The 22,140-nt window shown below is 42.4% G+C and overlaps 1 protein-coding gene and 1 long non-coding RNA gene across 3 annotated transcripts in view; one reads left to right on the plus strand and one right to left on the minus strand.

Moving 5' to 3' along the window:
- The window catches only part of ehmt1b (euchromatic histone-lysine N-methyltransferase 1b), a 37,744-nt gene extending 16,107 nt beyond the window's left edge, over nt 1–21,637 (minus strand). Inside the window, exons 1-3 of one of the 2 annotated variants that reach the window (XM_085167154.1) lie at nt 21,508–21,637; nt 663–753; nt 54–574 (exon numbers count right to left, since the gene is read on the minus strand). In XM_085167154.1, coding sequence (XP_085023280.1) covers nt 54–574; nt 663–753; nt 21,508–21,528 — 633 coding nt within the window. In that variant the 5' untranslated portion in view covers nt 21,529–21,637. Of the gene's footprint in view, nt 1–53; nt 575–662; nt 754–3,984; nt 7,142–21,507 lie in introns of those variants that run through there. The other variant, XM_085167153.1, reaches the window with a different exon arrangement.
- On the plus strand, nt 11,162–12,419 carry LOC146514638 (uncharacterized). Its single transcript, XR_014875181.1, has 2 exons — nt 11,162–11,878; nt 11,927–12,419. It is a non-coding gene; the product is annotated as an uncharacterized LOC146514638 (long non-coding RNA).
- Nucleotides 21,638–22,140: the final 503 nt, after the last annotated feature.

The following is a 22,140-nucleotide window of genomic DNA, read 5'->3' on the forward strand; positions in this document are numbered from 1 at the left end:
AAAAACAAATCTAAAGCAAACATGATAATCCTTTGCTCTTGGTCATGGTTCACCTTTTGTGCAGGGCTGACAGCAGGTCTGGACATGGTCTTGCGCGCTCTGTGTACGGTGACTGGCGCTGGAACCGGGGAAGGAGATAAACTGGGGCCATTTTTAGTGTCTGGTGTCCCCTGCCCCAGCTTTGTCCCTGTACTGGGGGCAGTCCTCAGTGCACCTGAACTCTGTGCACTCCCAGACGCTGAGGCAGGGAGGGTTTTGGCTGCATGCCCCCCTGTCGGTGAGCCCGAGGGCAACCAGTTAGTCCTGTGAGGGGAAACTCCCAAACCTGGTGCCGCTGCAGCGCTGCCTTCCTGCTCCGGCGGCTGCTGCTTAGTGAGAATGAATCCATTGCTTCCAGTAACAGAACCATGCGGTGGCTCCATGTCAGACGTGCCATTTTCATTTAACAACAGTACAGTCTTGTTATTTCCTGTTGTCAGGTCCTTGTGGCTTGTGTCGTCGCTCTCGGTGCCGTTCAGCATCACCTCTGCTGCAGGGGAAAAAGCCAGTCTGTCTGCTACCTCTTTGTCCCCATCTTTGCATCCAAACAAGACAAATTAAATCACAATGTAAATCCATCATTTACACAAATAAAACACGTTCAAGTGTATTTAGACAAATACCTGACTTCTCTTCTCCATTGCTTCCTGGATCGAGTCCCTCTTTCTTTGTGGATCCACCTTTATCCACGCAGCTCTTGGCTAAACCAGCGGGCTGATTTAAAGAAAAACAAAAACCAAAAAAAGTACATGTGAGGGAAACTGTTAAATTAAGCTTTATTAAATACATTTTTTGTGGATAACATTATCAAGTGGCTGCTTAGTTTGTAATGTGTCTAAAAACAGGCCCCCAGGTGTTCCTAAAGCCTAAGACTATCTGAAAAGTGAGTGTAAAGACATATTTCTTGATAAAAATACCCCAGAAATTCTGGTTTTAGCTTCTCAAAACCACATTTGTGATCCAGGCCTAAGCAGGCATATCTCTGAATTAAACCATCATCCTTCGATGCACCTAATCCTGTGTAAAATCCTTTTTTATTTGTGTTTTTCAGTGATGTATCAGTGTCAGGAATACTGTAGAGCCAGCCAAGAGATTGGGGGCCACCCCTATGCACTCGCATCGTCTCCGGCTTCTCTCCTTATATGCTACAACTAACCAGTGGAGCAACAGACACCTGCCACAGCTTCAAAAGAAAACCAAATCACCCATTGACTGTCTTTACATCTCAGAGATAACAGCAGGAAACATGAAGACTCTTCCTCTGGAGCAGACCTTCATCTTCATGCTCACGCTGGAAAAACAGGCCCAAAGGAAACAGGAGGCCTTGAAGGAAAAATCATTGTGACTTCACTCTCATGCTTACTATTAAGGTCTACTTTGCTGCAAAGCCTTTACTTTCAGCTCAAATATCAACATTTAGTCAATCTAGGCCAGTTGAACCTTGAGGAATTACACAGAACCAGCACAGAAAATAAAGGTTTATACTTTCCCTAACCTCATAAGACTCATTTAGGGCATATTTAGGGACAGACACGTGCTGATCAGTGGTGAGAGGTCATATCTGATGAGAAGTAAGTCAGGTACTGAAGCCGATTGCCCCAGGAAAGCAGAGGACTCATTTTCGTCTCACATTAAGCCAAACAAATCTAGTCTGAGTGGTCTGCCATGCATCCTTTCTCCCTGTTTGCTTCCCAAGTGTCCACCATCCAGATAAAAGGCAAAGCCTATCCAAAAACATTACACTTTGCATAAAATATCAGTTAACCTTTATGAAGGAAAGCAGAGGATACATTTTCTTCTCACACAAAGCCAATCAAAAGACCTGAGAGAGAATAAGGCCACTATAAGCTAATGGATTCAGTCAGTTACTCTAAAGCCTCTCCTCAATGGCTCAGACAGTCAGACTGTGTGAGTCCTGATCTGCTTACAACCGAGACTCCAACTAAATAAACCGTCAGGAAACATGTCCCTGTTCATGCTCCGGAGCCAAACATTAACCTAATCAATTAGCAACAAGTCCAGGCCAAGGACTGGTCTGTGAGGGTTTGTCCCCAAAGAACATCTAGTCTGGGACAACCCTGTTTGGTGTATGATCTACATGGAGGAATCTAGTGAACACTTGTGAGCATCAAGAGAAGAAGAATCTTTTAGTTTCCCCCCCCTTTCCCCCCATGGTTTGAAGAAAGCCAGTTACACAAAAACACACAAGCCTCAGCCCTCCCCCTAGTGGTGAAAAGTGGAACATACACAGTGGAGACAGGAGAAGGGGGAGGGAGGGAGGCAGAGAAGGCTGTCTGCAGATCGCCGCCATTTCGCAACCAGATTGTTTACTGACACAGCGCAGCCATTGCAGCAGTTTTCCACTAGATGGGGACTGAAGGGGTTTGGAAGCTCATAGATGGGAATATGGAGGCTGCTGAAAGAAGCTCCAAAGCTGAAACCAAGGCTGTGAGAGCTAATCAGAGCCTAAGCTGCAACTATGAGTGCACAAAGAAGGCCCCAGTGGTTGGACTTACTAGTGATATTACACTATAAATATTAGAAAGAAGCGCATAGCACTATAAAGGTTCAGCCTTTCCTGTCCATACAACTTAATGTGAACCTCTTATGTGACAAGGCAGGTGCTGATGTGACCTATCTTTAGATCTGCTGAAAGAGACCTAAAAACAAGTCAGAGCTACCAAACCACAAACACATTACACAGGCAGCTATCAGGCTGCCGGGGCTGCCACTAAGTACCGAGTACCTAAGTACCCAGATGAGATAAAACAATAATGAACCCTGATCCCTCAAGAATGAAGAACCAATTTGCAAAACCTGTTCTCTGCTGTGATCTGCTTACATAAAAGTACCCCCCCCCCCCCCCCCCATTACATAAAAAAAATCCTAAAAAATGCCCAATCGTATAGATCACCCTGACATTTAACCTGCTACCACTTCACAGTAACAGCCTGACACTGTGCTAAAGAAATCTGGCAAAGAAGCTTTTGTTTCCAGGTGGTTTAGGGATTGAAGCTGCAGACTGTAATTGCAAAAAACCCTCAGTTTGAATAGTCTGGGTGGTCTGTCATGCAGCCTCTCTTCTAGCTCATTTCCTGTCGTTTCCCAGCTGTCCACTGTCTAGATAAAAAAAGGCAAAGATAGCCTTAAAAAATAATTGACTTGGTATAAAATTTCAGCTAACCTTTATGAATATGTCAATAATTAACCCGCCATGGGACACATTGTGCAAATGAACCAATGACCCTGAGCCAGAATCCAGCAGCTGGTAAACATAGAAGCTCACATCACACCCCAATGTACTTCCTCTAAATTAATAAACAGCATCTGCAGTATATATCTGAACATAATGTAGCCTAGACAAGGTCCACAGTGACCTCATTGCTACATACTGACCACTGAGAGAGTGGAGAAGAGAAGGGATTAAAGATAAAGGTATAACCAAAAAAGGTGGCTGTACCTCACTTTAGAAAAATCAGGTAAATTTCAAGATCTTCAGGAGGTCACACTTATCTTCCCATATTGAGATTGACATTTGTCATGAAGTGATTGCTCTAATTCAAAGGGAGCCGTCTCCAGTCACAGGATCCATCCATGCCATAATCACATCTCTCTGCTACCACACACAAAAAACACACAAATCCTCTCTCCTTTAAGATCTAGTTTTTGATTTCAGGAATCCAGAGAAATCTTACAGATTAGAATTACTGACAGATGAGCAGCTCGAGGAGCACGTCTTAAATTAAAAAAAAAAAAGAAAGAAAAAACAAAAACAGAGAAACCTTCTCAAAGAGAAGCAAGAGCTCAAACTAATTGGTAGTAACTTGGTCTAAAAGGAACGGGGAAGAAAGACTATGCATCTCCTCAGACCACTAAAAGCCAACTAAGGGTGAAGAATACAAAGCTAACATGTCGTTTCTCTTGTGCCTCCAGGAAGCATCATACCTGCTTTCTTCTCATGGCCTCCATTGAGAAGAAGAAGGCGGCAGAGAAGGAGTGAGTGAGGGAGAGAGTGTGTGTTTGAGAGAGAGAGAATGAGGGAAGGAGGGAGGACAGAGAGGGAGAGCGCGAGGATCTGTCGAACAGATTGTTCCTCCTTTCCTTTTCTTTCCCCGCATGCACATTCACCTCGCCGGTCATGTGACCTGGTGGCTCCCTCTGTCGGTCCTCTCTGTCAGAGGGTCTCCACAGAGCATGCTCAGTCATTTCCAACTGTAACACCACTCCAAGACCCCCACTGCCAACGAAGACCCAAATCACCACCCAAGGCTGCATACCCAACAAGAATAAGAGGAAAAAGCCTGAATAACCAGCATGTACAGACGATTTTATCTGTCAAATCATTCCTGTATTCATGCCAAATTCACTTATTCTATTTATACATATTTTGTAATTCCTTTCATCGTTTCATATAAAAATAATAAATCTTCTCGTCAGTAAAGGATTTTTAAGCTCCAAAAAGCCTTGACAGTATGCAGCCACTGCCATTTCAGGAGGAGCAATGGAGAGAAGGAAGGAGGAGGTACAAGAAATGAGGCCCAAAACCAAACTGCTTTTCTTCATAGACAGCAGGCCACTTTTTGAACCTCTCAACAGGAGTGTCTTTTGTCTCCACTCAGCCCGAGGCCAACAAACACCACTAAACATGGCCTGCCAGGTTCATGAAACAGATATTAAGTCATAGGCTGAGCAGCCATTAAAGAAGCCTGGAAACACTTAGAAAGGAAAGCACAAAAGGACCTGAAGATATCAGCCTACGAGATCAATCAAACTAACATGTCAGTACAAAGGTTTTCCATCGTTGTTTTTGTTGTCTTTGTCGTACTTTGTTTTAATGTGATCAATGAATTGAATCATCTATCCAATAAAAAAATGACATCAAGAGGAAGCATATCAACGAACCCTGAAATTTTATTTTAGCATTTCTGCCAACAATTAACTCACAATTAATAAAAAAAACAAAAACATAAAAACAGGTTAGTTCATTGGGAGACTTCCTGGACAGGTAGGAATGCAGATGTAGAAATGCTACAGCTTCTACTGTTTCACAGCTAAACAATAACAAGCTAATCCTGACATGTGAGCTATGCAACATGCCCAAGACAATGACAATGGAAGCAGGTTGGGAGGCATACATTCATACCTTTCTGACATTTTACTTGGGTGTCTAAAACATGAAAATACTCAAGTTATTATGAATAAAAAGGAGAAAACAAACAGTTCTAACAGAAAGCATTATACTTTATATTGCAAGAATGTTAATTTTAATTCTGATTCTGGCTTCTAAATTATGACAGCCAAATAATCAGGACATAATTATTACTCTCTCTGTATTAATTTTCTCTACAAAGCTCTCCTTTTCCTGCTCCATATCAAGCACTCTCATTTCCATTATATAAGTGCATTTGTGCCCCTCCTAAAAAGCTCAGTAAGTCCCTGATGATAATAAAAAATAAAAATATTTTTTAAAAAGTACTCTTTCACAAGGAGCTATTCAGCTGTTCTTCAAAGATCGCTCACCAGCCAAAACCTGCTCTCAAATGACATTGGCTTAATGATCCATTTATGCTCGCCACAATGGCTTTGTGCGCTGATCAGGTGACGTCATCACACAGCCACATCCATTTGTACTCGTGAAATTACTCGGCACTGCTGCAGTAATCTCTCTCCACGATTTCTGTCCTCCCATGTTCGTTGTGTCATGTATATGCTTGTAGAGGTGGACATGCTCACACAGTCATGCCTGAAACATGTCCATTTTGAAAATAACTGCACCTGCTATAATTTAACTTAAATGTGCAACCAGCTGAAACAACACTAAAGGACGGCTTACACCAGCGGATGTGACGTGGCTTTTGTCATTTGACACCACTCTTGGTGAGAATGACAAGCATAAGGTCTCGAGACCAGTTGGTGACCCCTTACAACCATTGGTGGCTCAGGAAAAATGTGTGTTCCCCAATTGGTTGCAAGTGTTTGCTGTCTGCAACCAAGTTAAATTGACTGCAAAGAGGTTGCTGCATCAAAAGCTTCCTTGTGATTTTGTTTGAAGATACTGGAAGATATCGCCTATAGTTTAGGAGACATCCATTTTTGTCATATCTTGTAGAGATTAGCATTTGAAGCAAAAATTCAATTTGTTATTCAGTGGGACCAGACAACCTCACTTGCCAACAGCTCTCCCTGATGAACACGTGTGTAGGCCAGCAAAACAAACACTCCACCACACTCCACACGCCAAAAATCAAATAATAAAGCCCAAGGCATCAATGTGGACTAAAATGAAAAAAAAAAACTTCAAATCTCAATCTGACTGAGCATTGATGGAACAAACTTGATTCATACAAGCCCAACACAGAGGAAGCTAATGGATCTGCTGCCAAAGTTCTGATGATAACACACAGCTACACATCCTCAGACGCTCCACGTCCATTTCCTGAAGTGTCTAAGCTTTTCTAGGAGTATAAAGGGACCCCTAAAAAAATATTAGAGGGGTGATCTAATTGTTGGGTCCTAGAAACCCTTCATTAAAAAGCTATCCAGGATAAATCCATAATTATCTATTATTAGAAAAATGTGTTTTTGAAAAGACCCCATAGTTACAAACCCTAAAAAGAGACTGCTAAGCCCAAATCATTTACATTGAGTAAATGTTAACTAGGGATGGGTACCGGTATACCGGTATCGGTTCTGACATGAACGGTAGTAACCAGACCGAAAAGCAGTGCACATTTCGGTGCTTTTTTCCCCCCCTCAGATGTCATACACTTTGGATTTTAGCCAATCATTTTACCTTTGCAAGCGTAGTAGGCGGGCCCAGGTACGTATGTACTATACTATATACTATACTGTGCAAAGGAGGTAACACCTCGAATCTGATGAAATTCCTGGCGACGCATAGTGTTTTTTTGAAAGCCGAGAAATGCGCCGTATTTGATAGCTTGCTGCGAGACCTCACACTGAGCACATCTACTGCGGGTGTGGTGCCTGTTATCGGACCCGGAGTTAGCAACATCCCCCAAGAACCCGAAGAGGAGAGTCCTGGCCCCTAGCCCTGCCAGTGTAGCAGAAGTGATGAAGGATGATGATGGCAGCAGCAGCAGCCGTTCTTCTCTGCGTGAGTAGCTTCATGTTGTTCGTGTGTAATTTACGTTGAGTACGCTAACCATGTTATTACATTAATGCTAGCAAACACCTGGTAGTTACATGCGGCTGTCTTCTTGTTTGATAGAGTGAAACCATATATGCCCTCTAGCTGCAGAAAACATTGTTAACTTTTTACCAAAAAAAAAAAAAAAAAAACTGCTAAACATGAGAGGTTTTAGGACACAGTTTGTGTTTTCCATTGTTTAAGCACCAGTTCGAGCACCGTTTAAGCACCGGCACTGTTTCAAAAGTACCGGTTTGGCACCGGTATCTGATAAAACCTAAACGATACCCATCCCTAATGTTAAGTAAAACAGAGCCATCTGAGAAATAATAAAGACAATCTCAAAGATGTCATCAGTGTGGTATTTTAAACAAGAAATAAATTTATGTTCTGAGATGATCACATCACATGGAAAATGTTACACTAACTACCCAGATAAAGAATTTAACTGCTCTCCAAAGCTGATAAACAATTTCACTGTGTTCGTTTCTGGATGACCTGCAGAGAAGAAAGGACTACTGTTGCTAGCTTCAGTCCAAGAAATAAAGTCCTGGTTGAGATCAAGTACACCAGACCTAGGATCTTCAGTGGAGAACTAGCTGAATTATATCAAGGTCTGTCACAACAACAATGAACCAGCCAAAGACGGAAAACAGAGTTTTAATAAAGCTTTAATATTATGAAACTCTGTACATGGCTGTGAATTCAAAGTTATACCTCTCTCCCGCTTTATCTAGTTAGATGCTTTAAAATAATTGATTAAGGGCATTGCCAAGTGGCAAAAGAGGGACTCTGGTAAAACTTCACTTGCTTGCCAATGTCAGTGCTAGTAAAATACAAAACTGTGAAAATGCTAGCTAGATACCTTGCCAAAGTGTGACAACAGCTTGGCAATAACCACAAGGCAGGGACTGTTAACCAGACAGCTATAAGTCAGCTATGCAAAAAGTATCTGGCACATGTAACTTCTTCACACTCAAGTGGACCATGATGCCTTTACACTAATCAGTGTTTCCCCGCACTGAACATTCTCTAAAACACAGTCTAAGTATGCTGTCTACTCAAGTATATTTAGTGAGACATTTAAATGTTTATTTTTTATTGATCCGAGAGAACCAGGCCACCTGTGATCAAATCAATAGTGGACAATAGCCACTTCCTGGCTCATGTTTTGAGTCACACCACAGCCAACAGCAAGTGTAAAACTCCTACACTGAGACAGCAGAGCAAGAGGATGACAACCAGCTGCAGTCAAAGTCTGGAGAGGATTTGAAGTCTATCAGTATGACGAGAGACTCAATGGAGAGGCAGCTGATCAGTTTGTTCTGTTATTTGTCACACAGTATATTCTAATATATTTCTTATCCAACCGCTTATCCTCCAGTACAGGGTTTTGGGGGATCTGGAGCCTATCTCAACCATGACAACAGGAATAGACTAGTGACTTGGACAGGTCACAAAGTCTATGTCCCAGGGCTAACCCACAGACAACTGTTCACACTCAGATTCAAGCCTGCTGCTAATTTAATTGCCAAATAGCCTAATGTGAATTTTTTTGGACTGTGGGAGTGGTACCTATAAAAAAACCCACCAAGCACAGCTAGAGCATACAAACTCTACGCAGACAGCCCACAGTTTACCATTTGATTTGGACCCAGGATCTTGGGCAACACAATGGTACAGTGTAGTAGGAATGTGCACAACTAGCCGTCTATGAACTAATCGTTGCTACCGTATAGGGCTGCACGATTAATCGTTGGAAAATCGCGATCTCAATTCATACTTATGTGCGATCTCGTTTCCAAATGACAACGATTTAAAAAAAAAAAAAAAAAAAAAAAAAAAGACGACAACGATTGTACCACATTTTGATCCGGGACGTAATCTGCATGAAAACAAGCGCTCACTCTTCCTGCTCAACAAATGACAAGGGCGGAGCCTTATACCACGTGATACAGAAGCTGGCTGCTAAAATTGGCAGGGAAAAAACAACGGAGAGCACGTCAGGGATGACGAGAAAGTGACTGGAGAAAATCCGTCCCGGTCAACCACCCAAACATCAATAACGGAGACCTTATACAGCGCTTCCCTATACCCGTCGAACTCCCGCAGGCACAAAGAAATTACGGAGGCTATTACTTATCACCTGACCAAAGATATGGCTCCCATCAACACTGTGCAAAACGAGGGATTTAGGAAAATGATCAACACCCTAGACAAACGCTACACAGTGCCGTCCCACAACTATTTTTGTATTGTTGCACTACCTGCTCTATACACGCAGTGTCGAGCAACGGTGGAGACGGAATTTTAAGCAGTACAACATTTTGCGGCAACAACAAAATGTGAGACATTTGTTGTTTTTATGTTTATTTATCGTTTTTATGTTAAGTCTCAACTGTTACAAAGTTGATGTGCAGTTAATAAGTGCAATAAATATTTATATTGGAAAAGAAAATCGTGAGAGAATCGTGATCTCAATTCTAAGCAAAAAAAATCGTGATTCTCATTTTATGCAAAATCGTGCAGCCCTACTACCGTAACTAGTCCGTACCAGATGAACTAGTAGTTTGATGCCCAATGTCGATAAACTGTTGTGTCCTAAATTTTATGCAGTCATCTGCCACCAGGTGGAGCATTGATGTTGAGAAACTCCATAAGTCTATTAATCTAGGCCTGATCTTTTTGTTAACATCATTGTCATTGATTCTTTTAAAGTTGAAAGAATGAGATTACAGATACAAGCAGGGAAAATGAGCTTTCTCTAAAGGTGGATGGGCTCTCCCTTACTATAGAGTAAGGCGTTTAGTCATTCAGTAGAGGCTTAGAATAGCCCACTACATCGAAAGGAGCCAGCTAAGGCGGTCATCCCCTGGGTACGGTATTCTGCTCTGGCATGTCCAACTGGGAAACAGACCCAGGGTAGATCCAGGAGACGGTGGAGAGATTACATCTCTTGGCATCTCTTGAGAACACCTTAATTTCCCCTGGATAAGCTGGAGAAGGTGACTAGCAAGAGGAAGGTCTCTGTGACCTGACTTCAGATAAGCGGCAGAAAATTGATAGATAGATGAGTTATCATTTTGTTATTTTAATTTTAAGTTTAACTGAAGTGGTCTTGAATTTCGAATCTAACAACATGCACCACTCATAATCCAGAGCAGTTTTCCGGATCTCTGGATCTGTTTCGAGTATAGACCGTATTGTTCATAATCCACGATGCGAGGTGCTGCTCAGTTAACATGATTCATTATTGAAGAATATGATTAATAGTTTTCAAATTTTATTAACAGTTTTCAAATAAGAGTTTTTGAAATTGTCAAATTTAACTTGATATCTGAGTGTTTTAGTTTCAGCATATAGCACATGCAATAACACAACAGAACACTGCAACAGCAGTGAATCATCAGTGAGCATGTGCACTGAACAAATCTAACAATCAAGATACTGAACAGCTGCAGGGGTCAAATAGCACCAAGAACTTACTACAAAATCCCTACAACAGCAAAGACCATGTAAGAAAATGAAGAGCAAGTGGAACCTGTTATGTGCATATATTCAGAATAGGCACGGCTTTGACACTAAAAAATGTAAACAATGCAACATCCAATTTTAATCAATAAAAACCATATATCTTATTTGAAAATGTATCAATACATCTTAAAAAGTCAATGCCACACATCAGTTATTTTACCTTAATAGATGACTTCATGGGCTTTAGCGTGTCTGCTTTTTTAAAATCTTTAGAATATTTGTCATAAGTGTGCCTGCTACACAGAACCATTTGGCAGCATCACAATTCCCTTATCAAGGCAATTTTATCTCGACAATATAAAAATCAACCACAGGAGCCCAAAGCACTGCTCGACATTTGTCCAAGGCTGTTCTCCAACTTCATCTCCTGTCTGAATGAGACACAGATGTAACCAGTGTACACTGAGTAAAGAGGAAATTAGAAACACCTGTACAATATAATGCCGAGCTCTAGGGCTGGGCTATATCATACCGTTCACGGTAATACCGGTGTAATTTTGGGAAACGATAGGAAAATGAAATATCGCGATAGAATATGGGTAAAACGCGCATGCGCAGTGCCTATATTTACATACGCACATGACAGCGACGCAGAATGAGAAGAGTGAAAGTGGATCGTTAAATGAAATGGATGAACCAGAACTGGTTTGTAAAAATGCTGCAACTTCAGTGGTGTGGAACTGGTCTGGCTTTCGTCCGTCAGATAAACAACAAAGCACTATTTTTGGTAGCGCATGCTAGCGGGCCGTTGTTATTACCGTGTTGTTTGGAAAATACGGCACACTTAAAATCAATCCTTTGATTTTTCAGAAAATTGACAGTGCCCCTTATAATCCAGTGTGCCTTATGTATAAATTCTGGTTGTGTTTACTGACCGCGAAACTATTTTATGTCGTACACGGCGCTCGAAAATCTGTCAAATGTCTTAGTACGACTTTGCTAAGCTACGAATCCACACCGCTTGATCGATTGTCGGAGCATTACGGCTATCGTAGGCAGGCACCTCGCTTCGACATAATATTACAGTATTGTGTGTGTATAACCTCTTTTTAAGTTTTGTGGATATTATACATGGTTATGCTGAGGATATGTCGGCCAATTTCTACTGGAAATGCCTTTTGGTTAAACTGTCAGCAAGGAATTTGCACTGTTACAGTTTTATGTAACTTTAATGCACATAAAAAAAACAGCTGCTTGTTTAAGTGAAAATACATTGATGGGGTTTTTTGCACTAATAAAGTTGTGGAGTTGTAAAGTATTTTGTCTAGTGTCAATTATATCGTTCGTTATCACAAATTTTCAAATGTATATCGTGATAAATATTTTTGGTCATATCGCCCTGCTCTACCGAGAAAAATAAGTGTGATTATTTTGGTCAGTTTTATCATTTCAATCATTTAACACAAGATATTAACTACATTAAAAAAAAAACTGCATGATGTTTGTTAAACAGTGGATTCTCTTAGCTTTAAATGTAATTCAACTGAAAATCAAATAAACATGACACAGGTTCATTTGACGATGAGTTGGGCCGGGACTAGCGGGTCTTTTTGACAGTGAAGCCCATGTCGCAAAGGCAAGTAGACTGCTGTCAGAACTACCTACTTGTCTCAGGTTTTCCACTGGGTGGTAGCACATAGCACCAGGTACTTTTTTTATTACTTACTCAGCTGGGGTTCCACATGATCTTAAGCAACCCGAAAATGTGACATCAACAGTCTGCATGCTACCGACTGGCTATTCAGTGGCGTCACTCGAGTCATGAAAGCGTCTCTCTTTTGAAAATCAAAACCACTCTTATTAAAACTTAGCAATGAGGGGAATGGGTAAACAAAGAAAGAACACCGTAGTCCCCATACAAAAAGTCATACACTAACCAGCAGGTATACCAACGTCTTGATGTCCTCCATTGTTGTGGTGTTGAGTCGTATACAAATTGTGTCACTGGACTTTCACCTGCGTTTCTATAACGACCCCACGCACACTAAATGGTACTCGATTGTAATTGGAAATGACTGCATGGCAGGGCATGGTCTGTGGCGCAGCTGCGGGGGAGGCGAACACACCTGACCGGCATCTGCAATAATCAATAGTGGTGCCAAAACCCAGAAATCGAGCATGGCGGAACTACGACTGGGCCAGCCAGGCGAGGTGCTAAACCAAATGGTGGCCGGGAGAGCGGAAGGAGCAGGTGGCAATGTTACGCCGCCAGTGGAAACAGCTGCAGGACCGCACAGAGTGCCGGATGCAGCTCGGATTGGGTCCTGGCTGACACTGCCACCTCCCCCATCGGCATCCCTCGTATGGCCAATGCCATTCGGTCCGGGTGTCCGGCAGCCGTGCCAGTCGCCAGGCTGAGGCCAGCCAAGGCACAGCCTACCTTCACACCAGTACCAACTCCTCGGGTGGGAGCAGCTAGTACCCGGCAGCTGCCCACACCTGTTCCCCTCCACTTTCACCACCTGCTCAGCCCAACCCAGTGGACAGTGTGCCAGAGGGACCTGCTCTGCCGGAGCTGGGGATCAGGGCACCAGAGGGACTTGCTCAGCCTGAGCTGGTTGACAGTGTGCAGGAGAGTCCTGCTCATCCAGAGCCGGAGGCCGATGTGAGGGAGAGTCATGCTCAACTGGAGGAGGTCAGAGTGCAGGAGGGACCTGCGCACCAGCTGGACCTGCCTTGTTTCTACCAGAGACCAGCGTGCAGTAGGGTCCTGCATGCCGGCCGCCTGCGAACCTCGGCTCACATCCGTAACTGCTGCGCCAATGCCGCTTGCCATGCGGCCGAGCCACCACATACCTGCTGCTGAATAGGTTCGGCCGGATGGCTCCCCGGCCTCAGTCAGGCGATGGGGGTATGTGGCAAGGCGTGGTCTGTGGTGTGGCTGTGGGGGAGGCAGACACACCTGAGCGGCATCAGCAATCACACCTCACCGGCTTAAAAGCAGAATGAACTGGGTTCTGTTGTTGTTAGTGGTGTGTTTAGCTGGCAACTGAAAAGCTGCCACCGTGCGTAACTTGTGACAACCGTAAATAAAAGAAAAAGTGCTGAAAAGTGGGAAAATGTGGTGGAGTCTGTCATGCATTGTTTAGAGACAATGTCTAGCCTTAATAGCCTTAGCCTCTAGCATTAATTTACAACAAAATTGAATTAGTTGCCCTACCTGATCTTTACACACCCAGTGTGATTTGAAGCTCTGCAAAGGAGGCAGACAAGATAGCACACACACCCACTGTTTTCCTGATGTTTGAATTAACCCAGGATGCACACGCTTTAAAGTGGCAGCACCAAGAAAAAGCCAACCATGAGGTTCAAACACAAAACCTTCTTGCTTTGAAGCAACAGTCATAACTACTGGTTCACCATGCTACCCTTAGTTTTCAAATGGTTCTTTCATGTTGGTGTTTTCTTTTGGGATATATAGGCACCTAGTTGGTGAAGTGGTTCCTACAAAGAAGGGTTGCCACACAGGAAATAAAACATTTTCCCACTTTGCTTTCACTTTTACAGTGAAATCAACTTCAAAGAATCAGCAGGCGATCCTTCTGCATTATATCTATGCTGGGGGTGTGTCATAACCGCAAAGGCTTGAAACCCCTACACAGTACCCCATCATACACCTCACTAAAAATGTAACTACACATCACATAAATGCAACCTTCAGTTACTGGGATTGGCCCATTGAGTAACATTTCCTCATAAACAGTTCTGGTCAATTCTTCTTGTGATACCATTTTTTTAACTGACTAAATGAAAAAGGCTGAAGAAGAAGACGACGACGAAGAAGAACTCCACCATCAACTAATGTTTGGCATAATAATGACCACAGAGCAATAGGGATGGGCACTGATGGTTCTGACATAATTGGTAGTAACCAGAACGAAAAGCAGCGCACATTTCGGTCCTTTATTTCGGTGCTTTTTACCTTTCCAATGATAGTAGGCGGGCCCAGGTATGTACGTTCTTTTAGAGCAGAGCTACAGATTAAAAATGCCCAAGACGAAGCGGTCAAAATTCTGGCTGTACTTCACAGCAAAAGATGCAAACTCAGCAGCCTGCAACAAGTGCTTTAAGGTGATACTGTGCAAAGGAGGTAACACCTCGAATCTGATGAAACTCCTGGCGACACATAGCATTTTTTAAAAGCCAAAAGTGTATCGTATTTGATAGCTTGCTGCAAGACCTCACACCGAGCACATCGACTGCGAGTGTGGTGCCTGTTATCGGACCGGGAGTTAGCAACATCCCCCAAGAACCCGAAGAGGAGAGTCCTGGCCCCTAGCCCTGCCAGTGTAGCAGAAATGATGACGGATGATGATGGCAGCAGCAGCAGCCGTTCTTCTCTGCGTGAGTAGCTTAATGTTGTTCGTGTGTAATTTAAGTTGAGTAGGCTAACCACGTTATTACATTAAGGCATGTAAGGTGAACTAGCAAACACCGTCGTAGTTACATGCGGCTGTCTTCTTGTTTGATGGCAGATACTCCCTTCACCCTGGCCAAAAAGGCTAAAATGACCAAAGAAAAAGTACAGAAAAAAGGAGACTGCTAAAAATAAAAACATAAGAGGTTTTTGGACAAAGCAATATGGTTATGAGGTTAAATGGGGTTGAACTAGCACTACTATAAATGTTGGCAATAGTAGTGGTGCCAGACATTTCTATTGGTGCTACATAACTTGCAACTCTGTCTTACACATTTACAATAGCTTATTTAAAATAAATAAATAAATAAACACTGCTAGGTTTAATAAAATCTTTAGTATCCAAAAAAAAAAAAAAAAAAAAAAAGGGTTGGGTACAATTCATGTTTTAGTACCCAGCTATACCTTTTTGGCATTTTAGACTGATCTCTAATCTGTCTTTTGTCTCTTTGGTGCTGGAGAAATTTGCTTTCTACCAGTTTCAGGATCTCCTAGGGGAAAAAATGTCATCACTTAAACATTTCAGTCTGGTTTCAAAACACATAATGGCACAGAATTGGATCATTTATTGATTTTCTACTGGAGAGTTCTACTAAAGAAACTCTGCAAAGGTTTCACCACCAGGTTGATTAGTTTTTCATCATCACCTGCTCCCCTCACATGGGGGCTTTACAAGGATGCATCCTAGGTCCAGTACTCTTCACTTTTCCTGCTCCCATTAGGATATATTTTCAAAGAATGTATCCCAATGTGAGTCATCTGTTATGCAGATGACTCACAAATCTATCTTGCTCTCAAAAAGAATACCACAGCCCCAATTTCAGACAAAGTTGTATTTCTTGAACCTGAATCAACAAAAAACAGAAGTGGAACTAGCCCTCCTGAGCTTAGCCTTATGCGTCCTTTAAATGTCGTCTTGGCCCTTTTGGATAATTTCTAAATGTCCCTTGCAAAAAAAACAGACAACAGCTTCACATTTGGTAAACAAATAAATGCTGTTGTTGGAGCTAGATTCTTCCAGTTGAGGGGTTTTCTAAAGTCTAAGCCCATTGTATCTTTCATTGACTGTAAGGAAGTAATTCATGCCTTCATTTAGAGCTGGGCAATATGGCCTAAAAGCCATATCACGGTATAATTTTAAGCATGTGCGGTAACAATATATATCGCAATATATTTTTTTCTTCTGTATAAAGTATTTTACACACTATAAGGCACACTTAAAATCCTTTAATTTTCTCAAAAATCAACAGTGTGCTTTATGTATGAATTCTGGTTGTGCTTACTGACCTCGAACAGATTTTATATGGTACACAGCCCGCAGAAATGTGTCAAAAATGTTTTAGAACGACTTTGGTAAGCTATGAAGCCGCACCACTTGATGGATTGTCGGAGCATTACAGCTGCCGTAGTCAGGAGCTTCGCAAGTAATCTGGGTCCAAAACTCCGTCTGCTTCAGGTCCCAAAGTCAAACGAACACTGCGGCATCACTGAGAGTTAAAAACTGTATAAATTGACTATGTGCACGTTAGCATATGCTACTTCCGGTACGGAAACTCCTGTGGGGAGCTTTGTTTCCGGTGTCCTATTCGCGCCCTGTTTACGGTCCAAAACAAGTTAAGCAAATGAATGAATCAAGCGGCGATTTACATTTCTATAGATGTCTCGGGCATTTACCCAATATATCTGTAAATGATGTTCATCGACTTGTCGATATTTTTTCCCCGCGCCTCAGAGCAAAAGAGAAAAGGGATTCAAATGTTATACTTCTCAGCTGTCCCTCGTTTATCGCGGGTGTTATGTTCTAAAAATAACCAGTGATAGGTGAAATCAAGTAGCCAATTTTATTTTTTGACGGTGCAAAACGTTTCGTGGCCATCATGGACATACAGTACTGCACTTCAGAGTCACACTGCCAGCGATCGATGCAGCGATTCTGTACTGTACAGGAGAGACGTCACGGAGGAGATCGTCTGCAGCGATCAGGACGCAGGACACAATGTGACGTAAAAAAAAAAGCATTCAAACTTGCACTAAAAAAGCTGCGAAACTGCGACGTGAAAGGTGAACCGCGTTATAGCGAGGGACTGCTGTAATTTTGAAGGTAAGTCACAACATACCCTTCATAAATACTGATGTATAGAAACCATTACCAGCAATCATTCATTTTTTGTGTGGCTTTTTTTCAAGGTTTGTTAACATGCTGTGTAGGTGTGTACTTGACTAGCTGATATCGACATAACGGGGAAACATCTGGTTTGACTATTCTTCACCTGTAGTTTGAATGCTGAACATTTGCCTGTTTAAATCATAAGACCAGTCACTATACAGAGATGTGCTTCTGAATGTGGACGATATGTCTTCTGCATGCAGTAATGCAGTTCTGCTTGTGTTGAGTGATGTAAACAACTGATCGATCTAAACTCTTTAAACGTCAAAATTGATCATTAGATTTTTTATGACACAACAGTGCTGAGTGTTCCCACCTTCTGCTCTTTGTAACTTAACGCGATCTTTCCGTTTTCGAGTTTTGGAGGATATCTTTGCAGTAGCGATTGACCGCAAAGTAAAGCTACCGGAAATGTACAACCCCACATCCAGTCTCAAACCAGGAAGTTAGCATTTTCTCGTGCACAGGGTCAATTCTTTCATCTTTAATAAAATGATCAGTGTTGCTGCTTTACCAGGTGTAACAAAAAAGTTTAACATCCAGGCATGAAAACAGAATTTATTAAATTCAACAGAGTTAGAAGTTAACAGGAAGTTAGCTCGCTAGTTTCCACGTAAACATGATATGCCATGTTCTGACTGAGAGATTTCTGAAAAAATGAAAAGTACAGCTCTGCTATCACTTCCAACATAAATGAAGACAGGAAACTAAACAGCAGTGACGTTTGCAGGGTTACTGAAGTTGAGCTAGCTGGTATATAATGACGTGATCACTAGCGACACAGCTATGTTAGCATAACATTAGCACAGAGAAGCTGGAGGATGAACGCTAACTTTTTTCCACTCGATAAAAGTTAACGTGAGGGATTCTGGTGGTCAGGGACAAATGCAATCGCATAGCAGGATGCTATAAACGGACCAAACTTCAGTCAGGAGAACAACTGAGATAATCCATCCACAATACGAGGTTAGTCATTAATATACTGCAACAACATGGGAATAGAGCAGCTGCGAGAGAATTCAGCATTAATGAATCAATGGTAGGGAAGTGGAGGAAGCGCAGTTTTTGGCTTTCCCCATATTCCAAAAGTGCTTCGTCTCTTTGCTATTACTGCCGCCGGGCATAATTTGCCGATGATGTTGTTTGCAGCCACTGCAATGCTTTCGACCAAAACAGGCGCAGCTTGATGATGACACCATTAACATGTGCTATCGCAGTAGAGCAGTATAGTCAAAATCTCTACAGTTGGCCAAATTTATATCATTTCTACCGTATACCGTTTATACCGCCCACCCCTACCTTCATTTCATGCAGGCTTGACTATTGCAATAGTCTTTATCTGGGCAGCCAGATTCTGCTTTCTCATCTGCAACTTGTCCAAAATGCATCATCTCGACTCCTTACAGGAACACACAAGCGGAACCACATTTTTCCTGTTTTGGCTTCTTTCTTTCACAGTGTTTTTCAGCTTTTGTTTGTTTTCAACAAATTAAATGGGTTAAAACCTTCTGACATTCCTGCTCTTAACTATGCACATTCCCAAAGGATTGATGAGATAAATACAATTCAGTCAGTACCCCTAAAACCTAAAATACAAAGCTTGGTACCCAACCCTACCAGTTTCAAAATGTAGGCTAAAAAATAAATAAATAAATAATAACACCGTGGGCAGCATGGTGGCACGGTGGTTAGCACTGTTGCCGCACAGCAAGAAGGTACTGAGTTCAATTCCACCATGAGGCCGGGGTCTTTCTGTGTGGAGTTTGCATGTTCTCCCTGTGTTTGCGTGGGTTCCCTCCGGGTACTCCGGCTTCCTCCCACCGTCCAAAGAGGATAGGTTAATTGGATAATCTAAATTGCCACTAGGTGTGAATGTGCGAGTGAATGTGAGTGCGAATGGTTGTCTGTCTCTATGTGTTGGCCCTGCGGCAGACTGGCGACCTGTTCAGGGTGTACCCTGCCTCTCGCCCCCTATGATAGCTGCGATAGACTCCAGCGCCCCCCGCGACCCTGAAAAGGATAAGCGGAAGCGAATGGATGGATGGATGTTATAACATGTTTTGACCAGTGATCTGTTGGGCAAGGCAATACCAGACCATCAATGTTTCAAGTTTTCTCCTTTGAATTATCAGATAATATTAAGAGCACATTATGGCCCCCAAATTGGCTGTGACACAGTGGTGTCACCACAACCCTATCACCGTTTTTAATATCGCTGTATCAATATAATTATCTAACGCTCATGTCTTCAATCCAACTACACTAGTTTACATAAACTTAGCAGTGCACAACAAGCCCAAATGAAACCAAAGCGTGGCTTGAACCACCAGACGTGACGTTTTGGTGAGTAAATACTCACCAAAACGTAGATACTAATGCCTCACTTATACTATGATGTAGACGTAGAAACCCAACAGCCAAGTAGTCCTCCTTGTTGTATGGCTTTAAAGTCCACCGCTTGGACCGTATGTGTAGTTTATGGTCCATCGTGTAAATTTGTGGACAAGTGCATGTGGTTGCAAAAAAACAAACAAAAACAAAAAGCTAGCCATTTCCACGAACACTCACACTACACTCACCATCTGATGATAAAATTTATATCACAGGGAACCACACAGACCCTGTTGGTCTTGCGAACATGTAAATTATAGTCCCACAATAAACTGGAGCAGGTTTGAAACTCAAACAGGGATAATGCTTAAAGTTGGTGGTAAAAATACGATTCTGGGTTTAGATTGTGACTCTTGAAGTGGGTGTAAAATTGACTTACTTTGGTTCTGAGGGAGTGAAGTAGAAGGAATATATTTTTTCATGGATTTACCTTTTTACATTCATTTATTCAAACATTCATTCAGGTTGCCTGTTAATAACCAATCTGATAACCAATGTGTCTTTTAATTTTTAAAATGAAAGGTCCAACATTTCATTCATATCATTTCTATCACATGAAAAATAAAGCCTTCCAATTCCACTGACTGTACTCTAACATGGTGCCTGAAATTATCAGCTTAAAACCATGAGATTGGCACAAATATTTCCTAATTTTCCTCCTTTTTAATACAGGTGAAGTTGCCGTTTGAGGGTAAATGCATCAAATAACAAACACTCAGTCACTCACTCACACACCAGCTATGAGCGTAAACGGAAGTGGCTCCACAGCTCAATGCCCTACACCTTTCTCTGCTACACCTCGAGATACTCTCAGCACTGTTGGAGCGACCTCTGCCGAACAAAGCAAGCATACCAAATCTGCCATATCTACTAAAAAGAAATGAAGCACCAGAGACTGAAGCTGTGGCAGCTTTGCACATGCCGATCAGCTGAAATGATCCACCTTCACCATTAAAACCTTCCTGTAAAAGCAAATCAAATCAATGCACCTACAAAACAGCCAGCAACATTGAGAGCCGTGACAATATCCAACACAGATCAGCCTTCACTCGAAGAATAATTCAAATCATAATTGAAAGGTTAAAAAAGAGAAATAATGAGTGAAAAGGTGAATCCGGATCTGGCGCCATATGTATGCAATGGGAGGCTGTTGCAGCTCTGCCAGTGCTGGCTTCATTTGACTGCATCAGTTACAGCACTCCACAGTGGAGATAGCATTATCAGTCGAGCGTTTAACCGCACTGTTGGGGAATAAATGGAGACCGATCGGTGTAAAGAGGACAATCGCTGGAATCCGGTTTTTTTTTAGGAATTTAAAAGTGAGCATTCTGCTGTTAGCTAGCATCGCTGCTAACAGCTAGCTACAAAACAGTGTACAAATTAGCCACCAGTGAGCCGGCGACAAACAGTGCAGCAAGAACTTTGAGAATATTGGCTAAAAATGCAAGTTTAAGGTGTGTATGTGGTTTATTTTGAACCGCTAAAGCTGGACACAGGCAGGACAGTGACACAACCCGGGACCATGTATAATCAGACCCCGGCGAAAAGCGAACAACGTGCCTGCACAGAGTATTCATTTTCCGGGGCGCAGCATCTTCCTGCACATTCAGTTGCCCTCCGGTCCAGCACAAAAGCAAAAGACTCCAAGGCTGGCAGCGGCCAATTTAACGCGAACCGACAGTTCGACACCGGCGGCTCGGCCGCTCACAGGGGGCTGGTCTACCCATCGGGACAAAACATATTTTCCGTGGAGCGGAAAACAGGGCAAAAGGAAAACAAGCTTGGCGCAGAAAAAGCTCACACACTCACCTCGGTCCCAACCGAAGCCATGGTGCCTGGACGTAAACTCCGCCCACCGTGGAATTACGTCACATTTATTGATGCGCGCACTAGTTAAAAAAGCCACACCTGAAGGCTGCTTTTGAAGAGCTTCTGTACTAAGACGGGGTATCAACGGCTCTGAAGGACAAAATGAGGGGCAAACAAGGGCAAGTCGATCAATTTATGGGGAAAAATGGCAAATCTCCCAGAACAAAATTTGGAAATGTACAAGAAAAAGCTCTCAAATTTCTGAGGAGAACAAAAACATTTTTTTTGCAAATTTAGAACGAAATTTTTAAATTAAATATTTACGAAGAAAAAATGGAAAATGTTACCAAAATTTAGAACAAAAATTTAGAAAATAAATGAACAAATTAGGGAGAAGGCCCTGGGGGCAGACCCAGGACACGCTGGAGAGATATCTTTCGTCTGGCCGAGTTCCCCCGGATAAACTAGAGGAGGTGGCTGGGGAGAGGGAGTTCCGGGCTTCTCTGCTTAGGCTGCTGCCCCCGCGACCCGGCCCTGGATAAAGCGGAATAAGATGGATGGATGGAATTAACAAAGAAAGAATTACAGTACAAAGTCACACATTTACTAGGAAAAATGGCAAATTTACTAAAA

Source organism: Neolamprologus multifasciatus, chromosome 7 (assembly GCF_963576455.1).
Source record: "Neolamprologus multifasciatus chromosome 7, fNeoMul1.2, whole genome shotgun sequence".
In the NCBI taxonomy this organism is placed as follows: Eukaryota; Metazoa; Chordata; class Actinopteri; order Cichliformes; family Cichlidae; genus Neolamprologus; species Neolamprologus multifasciatus.